Here is a 12,368-nt window from a genome sequence, read left to right on the forward strand (position 1 = left end):
GTGTTTATAAAGTTTTCTCTGAGTAAATATTGTGAAATATTTTCTTACAATATTACATAGAACTGTAATTTAGCTAGGAAACACCAAATAAACAGAACAAAGTTAATTTATTTCAGCTATTTAATTTATAAACTAAAAATTAATTTTGTTTAAAATTTGTAAAATTTCAGTTATCAGGAAATGAGAACAAAGATAAAAACAAATCTATGTGAAACAAATGGTATTACATAAATATCACTATTTGTAGACAAAACTTTTGCTTTTGATCACTGCAATTGCCCCCCTTAAATGTTTTCCCCTAATGAGACATTAATTTATTCTTTCCTGTGACAAACACAACTTGTGTTTAAAATCAAGAAGACTCAAAAAAAAAAAAAAAAAAAAAAAACACTAGCAAAAAACACTAGCATAAAACTCAACAATAACAAAGTATAAATCTTTTTGACCTTGGATTAGACAATTTTTTCAGAAAGATTATAACAAAAGCATAAACAACTAACGATGAAATAAATTGAAACTTATCAAAGTTAAAAACTTTTTTGCTTCAAAGGTTATCATTGAGAGTGAGGAGAACCTTCAGAACATGAGCAAGTATTTGCAAATCATATGTGGGAAAAGGAAGTTGTGAGCAGAATAAATAAAGCTTACAACTCAATGCCAGAAAGATAAACAAAGGATTTGAATACACATTTCTCCTAAAATGAAATGCAAATAGCCAAGAAGCACATAAAAAGATGTTCATTATTAACCAATAGAGGAATGCAAATTAAAACCACAAGGAAGTACTACTTCACACTCTCCTAAGATGGCTGTAATCAAAAAGATAAGCAGCAGCACTCGAAGAGTGAAGAAACTGGAATTCTCTTACAGTACTGGTGGGGACATACAAATATCGAGCTGCCATAGAAAACAGTCCAGCAATTTCTCAGGTAAACATAGACCTACCATAGGGCCTCTGGGCATATACCCATAAGAAATGAAAACGTGTACACAGAAGACCTTCCCCGCCAATGTTCATAGCAACGCTATTCCTAATAGCTAGAAAGTGGGAAAAGACTATAGCGATGCTCATCAACAGATGAATGAGTAAACAAAATGGAAATCCACACGAGGCCCTGCCTGACTGGCCCCCTTACTTCTCTGGCTTCGTCTCTCATGACTCCAGCCACACACTGGTCCCCTGCTTATTCCTTGAACAAGTTCATCCCAGGGCCTTGGGCCCCTGCACAGCATGTAGGACACCTGGAGGGACACACAGCTGAGGAGCTAACAGTCTGCAGGAAGGATGAGAAGGCCACTCCACTGGGAGGCCCATAGGCCTGACAAGCCATCTAGTACCAGCTGTTTGCTGTCTAGAGCAGAGAGCCACATGAATCACGCTCACAGCTGGGTGACTACTTCATCTCCTGGGGAATGCTAGGGGGGAAAGCGAAGCAAAGCAACTGGGCTCTCAGTCATCCATCTGTATTCCAACTAGAAATTCCCACCTTCATCAGTTCTATATGCAGGGGCTCCTGATGAAGCCGTCATTTGAACCCAGGGTTCTGTGGTTTAGGTGTTTTGAACTTGTTACCACCTGGTACCCCTTTTAGCCATATTCCTTTTACTACCCACCATAAGTCCGTGAATTTCTGGCCCATCCTGGTCACTCCCAGTGGGATGGGCCGACAGCCAGAAGACAGGAATCTGAGTCAGACGGGAGCAACCACCATTCAAGTGACCAGCTTAGATGGAACAATTAAAGCAAATATCTCATAAGGAATATACTTGTTACTAAAATTAGTGCTTCTCTGGGATAAAATGGTTAATAAAACTAGGCATAATAGCTTTATAAGACTTTTATAAAATTGTTCCAGTTTCATGATATTCCAAATGGAAATAATTTATTTTCATTTTTTTTTCTTTAAGCTGGCAAATGCTTGCAACATACAAAGCATGAAGGTCAAACCAGCTCTCATTCCCTGTCTCCCCTTTTTAACCATGATAAAAGCATAGTGTATTTTAATTTTAGTAAGAAATTTGACAAAATCTTTTATAAGATCCCCCAATCCAGAGAGCAACTGGAAGGTCTAGATGAAGTATAGTTAAGGGAATTTATAGTTGAACAAATAAATTCCAAAAGTACCGATTACTAGATGGTTTTCAACCTGGAGGGAAATTTCTTTCCTGTCCAACATTTTTAAAACTACTCCTCTTCTCAACCATCTGCCTCAAGACCCAGGAAGTGTGGTTATCAAAGCAGCAAATGACATAAGCTGGGGGAGGCTCATGTGCAGATGAGACACTCAGGGTATTCAAAGTCCTACAAGGGCTGAAAGGAAATAAGCAAAGAAAGGGAAAAAGGAAGGATGGAGGCTGAGGGTCCCCCAGCCATATCCTGTGATGAAGCAAAGGAGAAACAAGTGGGGCCTACGGCAGGAAATGCCCTGGCCTGGGAAGTTAGAGGACCTGCATTCTAGTCCTGGGCAGCTACTTGCTGGAAGAACAGGCCTGGACAGACACGGAGCCACATTATGTCCAGCCAGCCTCCCTGTGGGTAAAAGCCAGGCCTGACCCATCACTGCCATGTCTCCAGGGTTCTCTTGGATCCAGTGATTCAGAGGAAGGCTGGTCCAGAGAGCACTTGTGGTAGACCCCAGCCCTCACTCAGGCACCTGGGACATTGGAGCAGCCATTGGAGAATCCACAACTGAAAGGTCCTCAGAGGGCAGACATTAGATCAGATAAAGGAGGAACTTTTCTAACAAGCAGAGCTGCCATGCAAGGGAACAGGTTCCCTGGAGGTGAGACTGTCCAGCAACTGCAGAGAGGCAGCATATAATTTGACAGATTTTATAGAAGCGATTTCTGATCAAGTGGGATTTTTGGATGAGATTATCTGACATTCCTTCCATCTTCAACATTCAATATATTATTATGCCTGAAAAATTAGGTATCCACAAAGCTGTTAGACATACAATTAGGTATCCACGAAGCTGTTTATCATAGGTACACTTTGTGATGTACTGTGTACCAAGAATGTACAATAACATTTTTATAAGTCTAACCTTCAGATACTGGTTGGCAGAATATTTTTAACATGGTAGTGTAGTGATTTCTTTTTTGTAAGTTCCTCAATACACTTACCTGTTAATTATCCTTCTGTGGACAATCTTTAAAATTATAATTCGCTCTGCACAGTCTTTTAGGAACTCTGACATTCGCTGTTTTAAAACTGGTTTCATTTCATGTTTTGCAATTGCCTTGAGGTGATCCCATGAAGCTTTGCATCTTCTCTCCATCTGACATAAATTATCCTGAAGTTGATCAAAGTCAACCTGAAAATCAGAGCGAGAACACTGCAAATGTGCTGAACAACCGGACACCAACCCCAACCAGGAGACCAACGGTGCCTCCGGGAAGAAACAAGACATCAAAACCCAATTTACATCTTGAAACACAAACATATTTATGACCTAAAAATTATTCACATGTGTATTTGTCATTATCTCAAAATCAAATTAGCGATAAAAACTGTTCTCCAAATGAACCCAACACAGGAGTTACCTTTTGCTTGCCTAATTTGGAAAGAAATGTTACAAGTGTCTTTGGGAACTGTAAGTTAAAACATGAGATCAAAGAACCTAGTACAAGATGAACTGAGTAGATGTCTCATAAAATTTCAGAGCACACTCGTTTTTTCAGGGATGATATTTCACTGAAGGCTGAGGAATGTACCCGGTCTCATGTGGATGGCTCTGCAGTTCTGGGGCCAGCTCGTGGGCAGCCAGCTTCTCTTTTCCACGATCTCCTTCATAGTTTGTGTTACAAATTATTTTACTCATCCACCATTCAGACATTCAACCAACATTCATGGAGCAACAGGTACACAGTGGCCCCCTAACCAGGCATTAAGATGACAAAGACAAATGCTAAATGAAAACAAATCATTGTTCTCAAGGAGCCTCACGGTATAGACAGGTGATCACCAAGCACTGAAAGGGTACAGCACCCACCAGAGATGTCAACAGCAAATGCAAACCACCCACACAAAGAAGAGATGTGGCAGAGCTCCTGCTGTGTACTCAGGGAAGTGCCAACAGTTTGCATTGACTAAAGTGGCCCAAAATGAAACTTTCTAAAGTAATGCTCTTACAGAATCTCTAGAGCAAAAATTATGAGAATCAGAGGGTTATTTAGTAATTAAAAAAACACACACACACTTGAGGGGAAGGAGTCGTAGCTCAATGGTATAGCTCTCGCCTAGAGCATGCGAGATCCTGAGTTCAATCCTCAGCACCATGTAAAAATTAAGGTATTGTGTCCAATTACAACTAAAAAATAAATATTAAAAAAACACACTTGAGGACTACATTTAATGGAGGGAGATGTGAGATGGAAAAATGAGAGGTGGGACATGCCTGTAATTCCAGCAACGGAGAGGCTGAGACAGGAAGATTGCAAGTTTGAGGCCAGTCACAACAACTTAGTGAGGCCCTAAGCAACTTAGCAAGACTCTGTCTCAAAAAAAAAAAGGGGGGGGGGAGCCTGTGTGGCTGGGGATGTGGCTCAGGGGTTGAGTGCCCCTGAGTACCCAAGGTTGGGGGGGAGTAATTCAGAGGGATGGAGAGGATAAAGAAAGAAGTGGGTGGGTTGAAAGAAGGGGAGTGAGGTGAACAGTGAGTGAAAAATGTGGTCTAAAAATCCAGAAGGAGAAAATAGCCTCTGCTCAGGTACCAGTGACAGTGGTTGTACAAGCAGGTCCTGGAGGATGCCCAGCAGGGACTCGCTCATGTGATCTCAGAGTAAAAGCCTCACCCTCTGAAGGACATGGGAGGGGCTAAAGACAACAAAGGCAGATTCTGTGAGAAGATCTTGTCTCAGCAGGAGGAAGTCGCCCCCCCTCCCAGGCAGGACTTTGCTTGGTCTGAATTTTTTGATTCTCCATAGCCAAAAACGCTCTGGGAATGAAGTCTAAGAAGAGGTGGTCCTCTTGGCCTCCTACGGCAATTCACAAGCATCTGGATCAAGAGTCATTTAGTGGTTGTTGAAGTCAGTGGGTAGAAGCTATTTGAAGTTTTGGCTTTGTGGCCAATCTTAAGGCTAGTTATGCAGCTATTAGTTAGCTGACAACTAAACATCCAATAGGCTGCTGGGAAAGGCCTGATACTGAAGGGGCCCAGGGCAGTCACTGGGGTTGTTCTAGTATTGGGACTCCTAGGCCAGGGCCACTTTTGTTCCAAGTAAATTCTAGCTGGGGAAGGCCCTGGGCAAAACCACAGGGTATGAAAAGAGGGAAACAATTTGCTCAGGTGTTTCTGGAACTGGGACCCAGATGGAGGGGATCTAGACAGACTGCCTCAAATTCTTAACAAACCTGTCTTCTGAGAAGGTGCTCACAGGGTGTTGGAGCAGCCACTGGAGGACCCTCTGCTTAGACTCTTAGAGGGGTTTTCTTCCTTAGTTAGGAAATTGAGGTCATAATTGCAAAGATGGCAGAACAGTGCCTGTTAAATAGGGGACTCTGTTCTGTGAAGCCCTCTGTCAGCTCTCCATGCCTCTTTTTGCCTCAAGGTAGGTACACCATGAGGCCAGCTGAAGGGCCCCTGATTGGTGTACCTGTGGCTACCCGCCTGTGACTCCTGAGAGGTGAAGGAGGGCCCCCAGCCACCAGGTCCCCACCAGTCAGTCCTGTGGGAGAATGCAGAGTGTGAGCAAGCTCCTGGAACAGGACTGTCGCAGCTCTCCCTCTGTTCCTCGCCCACTCAGTCCTCTGTTCTGTCCCCTCTTCCTACCCTGGGCTCTGGTGTCCCCCAGCAATTGTAGCTGCTGTGTTCCCAGGAGATTTTTGCACATGGGTCTGGCTCCTGTGCCCTCTTCAAGAGTGCTCCCACATTCTCCTTGTTCCCATTTCTGGTGTGTCTGAGATTCCTCTGGGCATTGTTCAGTCTCAGTGATACTCCTCCACTGGAGGCAGCTGGGGTCCACATATTGTGACTGTCTCGTTTCTAATAAACCATATGCTCATGAAGAGATTATACTCACTTTAAGAGCTTGCAGCCAAGAGGCCAATGCTATATACTGTTTACAGCCCTATAAAAACGTTCCCTGTAAGACTGTAGGGACGGCCAATCTGTGGGCAGCAGAGCCAGGCCAGGCATGCCCTGCAGCTCCACACCTCACAGTGACATTGTATGGACATCTCAAGAGCCAGATGGCATTCTTTTGACCTGTTGGCCCACCTAAAACAGGCTGTGTAGTTGGAATGTTCTGGAGAATCCAGCCTGGTGAGTAACACTTCCAAGGAGTGAGGACTGGGATGGCAGACTAGCCTCACATATCTCAGTAGGAAAGAATCTGAGAACCAGAGATAGGAAAAAGATCTTAAAAGTTCATTAGAAAAAGGCATGAAATGAATCCTATCCACAGACTCTAGAGCAGGGAATGCAGGCGGCGCTGTGGGTCACATTTATTAGAGCATGTGTGTCTCTAAGAAGAGGGTTTGAGAATCCAACAAGCGGAGGCCAAGGTGAGGCCAGCTCCTCCGTGTTCACTGACGTACCTTGGCTGACCTGGTGATGGCCCCAATCTCTGAATACAGATCGGAGCTGTCTGGGAAGTTTTCCACCACCATGGTGCACACATGGTGGAGAAGCGACTGCTTGTGCACTGTGTCTTTCACTTCTGGAACCTTCTCGAGGTAGCTTAACTCAAACGCTTTGGCCTGTTTTGTGACATTAAAGATGAGAAAAACAAGTTTTATGTAGGCTCTTAGAATAGCACAGATGGTTAGAATCAATGCACAGCTGCGGTAGCCAATATTTAGTTTCTGTGTGAGGCTTCTCAGGCCATGCACTCCATCTTTTGCTGATCACACATGGACCAGACACAGCGGGAATGACCTGGACCTCCAACCCTTTGCTACCACAGCCCAGAGACAGGTCCCCAGGACTCAGCCCTCAATCAAGGTGCTATGGGACTCGGCCTCAGACACCTGCATAAGTATAGCTTCTTTCTCCCCTCTAGCTGCATGCCTACTTCCTGGCCAGAGCCAAATGCAATCTACCAAATTATGCCATGTCCACATACCAATATGCCACAGTGATGTCTACACATATGATCAGTTGAGTAGAGCAAGTGGATTGGAGAAGGGAGAGGGGAGGGGAGAAGGGAAAGAGAAGTTACTGGGAAACGAGTTTAATCAAATTATGTTAATGTGCATGTGTAAATATGGCATAATAACTCCCCAGCATTATGTGTAATTATAATGCACCAATTAAAAAATAAAAAATGACAAGTTAATCATGAAAATCAGAATAGTTGAGAGAGAAGGTCAAGAGAAAAAACAAACAGGGTACATGAAAATTTTCCAAGTCAATTTTGAGAGTAGCCACACTCTGTAAGGAATAGTGCGCTTACTTTTTTAAGCTTTCTTGTGGCAGGGTTCAAGTTCAAGTAAATGGTCTCTAATATTCTGAAGACAAAAATCACTTCTAGAGTTCATCAAAAATTTATACAAGTTGGGCTGGGGATGTGGCTCAAGCGGTAACGTGCTCGCCTGGCATGCCCGGTGTGCTGGGTTCGAGCCTCAGCACCACATAAAAAATAAAGATGTTGTGTCCACCAAAAACTAAAAAATAAATATTAAAAAATTCTCTCAAAAAAAAGTTACACAAGTTGTTTATTCTACTGTACTTTATGGGACCAGAGGTACAACCTTCATCAACAAATGGTGGGCAGGGATTTTGTGACAAGGGAGGCAGGAGGATAAGGCACAGGGACAACTTACATTAGTTCCATTTAGAAAGTTCCCAATAGCGAGGAGAGTAGACAGGATAAAGCCCAAGGTTTTATTGTTCTCCAACTGGTCTATTCCTTCCTTCAGGTCCAAAAGTGGTTCTGCCACTTCCTTTCAGTTAAAAAAAAAAAAATACAAACAGAAAATGAAAAAGGATTGACAATTTGGCTACTTTTTTTTCATTTGGTGTGAGGAACAATAAACAGGGTTCTCTTTACCATGGGGCGGTCTCCCCTGCGGGGCATTTGCTCCTAGGTATGACAAAGTGCTAAACAGCAGCAAGGAGAACCTAATCCCCAACAATTCCACAGTAGAGACCAAATGGAGTTCGTGCTGGGACACACATGCTGTGTCCTCCCTGTCTACCCAAAGTCTAAGCCCAAGCAGGACCCTTAGGTCATCCCATCCTCTCACTCTGCTCTGACCATGGCCGATTCCCAAGGAATCTTCCTTGTGAGGCTCCAGCATTGATAACATAGTCCTGCTCTTTGCCTTTCCTCCTGGAAAGCAGATGACTGTAGAAACTGTGGCCCCACTGTTCCTGGACCACCTGTCTCCTCCATTCCCCTCTAGGCATACTTAGTCTTGGTTGCTCACTATTGGATTTCATAATTTTTTGGACTTTGGAGTATCTGCATATATACAATGATATATATTAGGGCTATATATTAGAGGTATATATGAAATTCATTTATGTTTCATATATACCTCTCACATATATAGCCTGAAGGTAATTTATAGACTATTTTTAGTGCACCTGTGTTTGGACTGCAACCCATCACATGGGATCAGGTATGGAATTTTCCATTTGCATCATTGCGTTGGCACTCAAAGTGCTTACGATTTTGGATTAGAAATGCTCAACCTGTAGCACCCTTCTGAAGTCGCCTAGACCCACTGCCATCCATCTGGCCCTCAGCATAAGACTCTGCCACCTCCTCTTCCAGAAGAGAAAGACCCAGAGCCTCTGCACCTGGGCTTCAGACTCCTTCTCTTCTAGATAGTTTTTCTCAACCAACCTCCCCTGTAATAGACTTCCATCCATCTCTCTCCTCTCCTCTCCACTGGCTGCCATTCAGCCTGCAAAAACACTCCTACTGACATAGGCCAGGGGAGATTCCTGTGCCTTCCATGCCCTACTCAAGAGGAGTCTCCCTCTGCTTCCCCCGTTGAGGTCCCTTTCCTTCTAGTCTCTTCTCAACTTCTTGTAATCTGCTTAATCTGTAACCTTCCTCTGAGAATACTCCCCCGCAGAGACCTGCTGTCATGGTCAATGGCAGTCTGGATGATAATGATCAGGTGACAGATGATGGGAAATATACTATATTTTTCTGTGTTTTCTAAGTTTTCTACAATGAAGATACAGAATCTAAAAAAAAAAAAAAAACATTTTAACTATTTTTTAATCACTCACCACAAACTCATAAGCAAGTGTCTGAGGCTGGTGCCAGGCAGATACTTTAGAATAACCCTTCATGATCGTCAGCACGGACACAAGTAACATCAGAGCTAGTGATAATACAACATGTCATCATCAACTCACCCCTGAAAATCCTGGGTCAAGAATGAGACTTCACTCCCTTAATATTCATGACTAAAAAACACGGGCCATCCTATGTGGTTTTGGCTGCCTCTCTCAATGGAATGCTTACCTTTTCTGTGGTTTCATAATCCATTTTGAACGCCCAGAGGTGGAGCCGAGCAGAAAGCTCACTGATGGAGGACAGTGTAAGGAGGAACTGCTCCGCACTGCCCAAGGGCATTTCAGGATTGGCGAGCTGAGCTTCCTGGATTTTCTGCTTCTCCTCTTCAGTTGGAATCATGGTTAGAATTTTCTATAAAGATGGGATGACAGAACATATTCTCAATAATGGAACCTACCACACCCTTTGATGTTTTCAAATTCATGCTATAATTTTCCAGCCAGGTAGTAGAAAGAGTCTGATTTATGTGTTTCAACCACATATGAGATATATTATCATAATCAAACATACTTCAATCAACTTTCCCAAAATTTTCTGGATCTTGCACAAGGAGGACATTCTAGGAATAAAAAGGGGGATGGAAAGTAAAAGAATTGTAAAAGAAAATTGGAGAACAACTCAGTCTTCCCTAGGAAATATAGCGAAACAGGTCAATAATACATGCTCTATCACTTTTCATGGATTAATTTAAGAACTAAAAAAAAATGAATCAAAGAACTCAGATTGACTTTGGGTTTACGTGACATTAAATTTTTAACTGTTTAAAAACTTAGAAGTGATAATACTTCAATATCAAATCTGAAGAAAAATGAAAATGGTATTTATAAACGTATCTACTAATAAACAATGTACCTGCTTATTTTTATTTGTTTCTGAAAAAAAAATCAGTTGAGAAAGGTGAAGGCAAAAAGACACGAGAATGATTATGATTCTTCTTAGTTCAAATTTCATATTGATTATATTTTTTTAAAAAATAAAAATTTCCATCTACTCTTACCACTACTATTTAATATTGTACACACATAGATAATCACAATGTCATAAAGGTAAAGTCGTTTCTATTTGCAGATGACATGATTGATTACATAGAAAATTGTAGGGATCTAAAAGTAAAATGTTATAGCATAATCGTTTAGAAAAAGGAAAAATGGAGAATATTTGTGACCCATGTGAGGGAAAAAATTCTTAGACATGATACCAAAAATGAACAGACTGATGGACTGAGCTTCACTCATCCAAATTAAAACTTTTTGCTGTCAAAGACACTATTAATAGAGTGAAAAAAACTGTAGTTTATCAAGAAGTTAAACACAGAGGTTACCTTATAACCCTACAATTATATTCCTGGGTATTTGCTCTAGAAAAAAAGATTTAAGTTCACACAAAAACTTGTATGTGAACATTTGTGTTAACTTTATTCATAACTGACACAACCCGGCTCAAGTTAGATATTCTTCAGTGAATGAACAAATTATGGTATTGGACCATAAAAGGAATAAACTATAGCCAGGAACAGCGGCACACTCCTAAGATCCCAACTACTCAGGAAGGGGAGGCACGAGGATCACAAGTTCAAGGGCAGCCTCAGCAACTTAGCCAGACCTTGTCCTAGACAGACAGACACATACATATATACATATATAGGGTTGGGGATGTAGTTCATTGGTCAGCACCCCTGGGTTCAATTTGGAGATAGAGGGGCTACGTACATACAATGATGTGGATGACTCTCAAAGACATCATGCTCAGTGAGAGAAGCCAAACTCAGAAGGTTCTACACTATATGATTCCATTTACATGACATTTTTCCAAAAGACAAAACCACAGTGATGTATTTGCATCACTTGTTCCCAGGGGCTGGAGGTGGGAGTAAATGTACAATCAGAAAAGAGCTGTATGGGGAGTTGGGATTGTTTTAAATCCTGCTTGCAGTGGTCACTGCATGAATTTACACATGATTTGAAACTCCTAGAACTGTCCATCCAAAAAAAAAGGTCAATTTTATTCTATATTAGCCTTCTAAAATGAAAAACTTAACAAAATAAAATGGAACCAGTCCCAAAATACATGAGTATTTATATTATTGTGCTCAGGATTTATCTGGGTAAGAGATAAATAGAAGCAGTTTGGGTACGATAGAAGCAGTTTGAGTTTGATGAGACTGTTAACAGGCTGGGTGTCCCTATCAAAAGCTAGTGATGTAAAACTACTCCGAAGACGTACTCTGAGCCACAGTCACAGTGAGGCTACAGAAGGCAACAAGTGGTGGGCCCTCGAATATGTCCCTTCCAACTTGCTCTTCATTACGACTCCAAATACTGAGGCTATGTGGGTGGAATTTGAGCATCAGGAGAACTACTTAGTTACAGGGCTTCTTGCTCGCTCACTGCCTGGCTCATGCCCCACCATCCACACAGATGGCATTAAAAAATAAACAATTCCAGTAGATATCGCCTCTCAATCCATGATTTGAACCAAATTAGTTTTCAAAATAAAAACTAAAGTTTGTATTTTAATTTCCTTAATGCTTAAATTGTTTCAGGCATGACAAGCATTCCAAAACAAAAAAATTGCCAACACCTTTTATAACCTTCAGAAGGCCTTTTCCTGCAACAATTTGGTTGCTTTGTTCCTTTGAGAAAGTCAAACATTTTTACTTTTATTTTTCACTCCTCTAATTCAAACCATTTGTTCACTGTTGAAGACTTATGAGGTTGCCATCTGTCATTTTGCTTTGCTTTATTTTGTTACACATCACTGACAATAGGAGTAGCCATAAGACAGTGGAACTGGCAAGTCAAAGCCACCTCCTGTGAGCCCAATGGCCCTTTTTCCATTAGCAAAGGTTAACAAGAAAAGGTTAATATTTTTACTTGCTTTACCACATCAATGGGTTTACTGATGATTTTACAATTACCATTTGGTATTGCAGGTAAACAAACATCAAACAAAACCAAAACCTGAATGTGATAACAGTATTTTCAGCTATCTTCCTGACAACGTCCCTTTAATGCTTCTCGAGATATACTTGCTTTTGTATCTGAAAGTCATATTTCAGAGAAAGCAGTGCAAAAATATCCATTTTTATGAACCCACATAGTACTGGA

The 12,368-nt window shown here is 41.6% G+C and overlaps 1 protein-coding gene across 9 annotated transcripts in view; it reads right to left on the reverse strand.

Annotated features, from left to right (window-relative positions):
- Positions 1-12,368, reverse strand: part of Fhod3 (formin homology 2 domain containing 3) — a 425,688-nt gene that overhangs the window by 26,091 nt on the left and 387,229 nt on the right. For all 9 annotated transcript variants that reach the window (XM_076837398.2, XM_076837397.2, XM_076837399.2 and 6 more), the window contains 4 exons: positions 9,430-9,612; positions 7,769-7,888; positions 6,542-6,703; positions 3,127-3,317 (listed from right to left, as the gene is read on the reverse strand). In XM_076837398.2, coding sequence (XP_076693513.1) covers positions 3,127-3,317; positions 6,542-6,703; positions 7,769-7,888; positions 9,430-9,612 — 656 coding nt within the window. The remainder of the gene's footprint in view (positions 1-3,126; positions 3,318-6,541; positions 6,704-7,768; positions 7,889-9,429; positions 9,613-12,368) is intronic.

The sequence above is a fragment of the Callospermophilus lateralis genome, chromosome 17 (genome assembly GCF_048772815.1).
Source record: "Callospermophilus lateralis isolate mCalLat2 chromosome 17, mCalLat2.hap1, whole genome shotgun sequence".
In the NCBI taxonomy this organism is placed as follows: Eukaryota; Metazoa; Chordata; class Mammalia; order Rodentia; family Sciuridae; genus Callospermophilus; species Callospermophilus lateralis.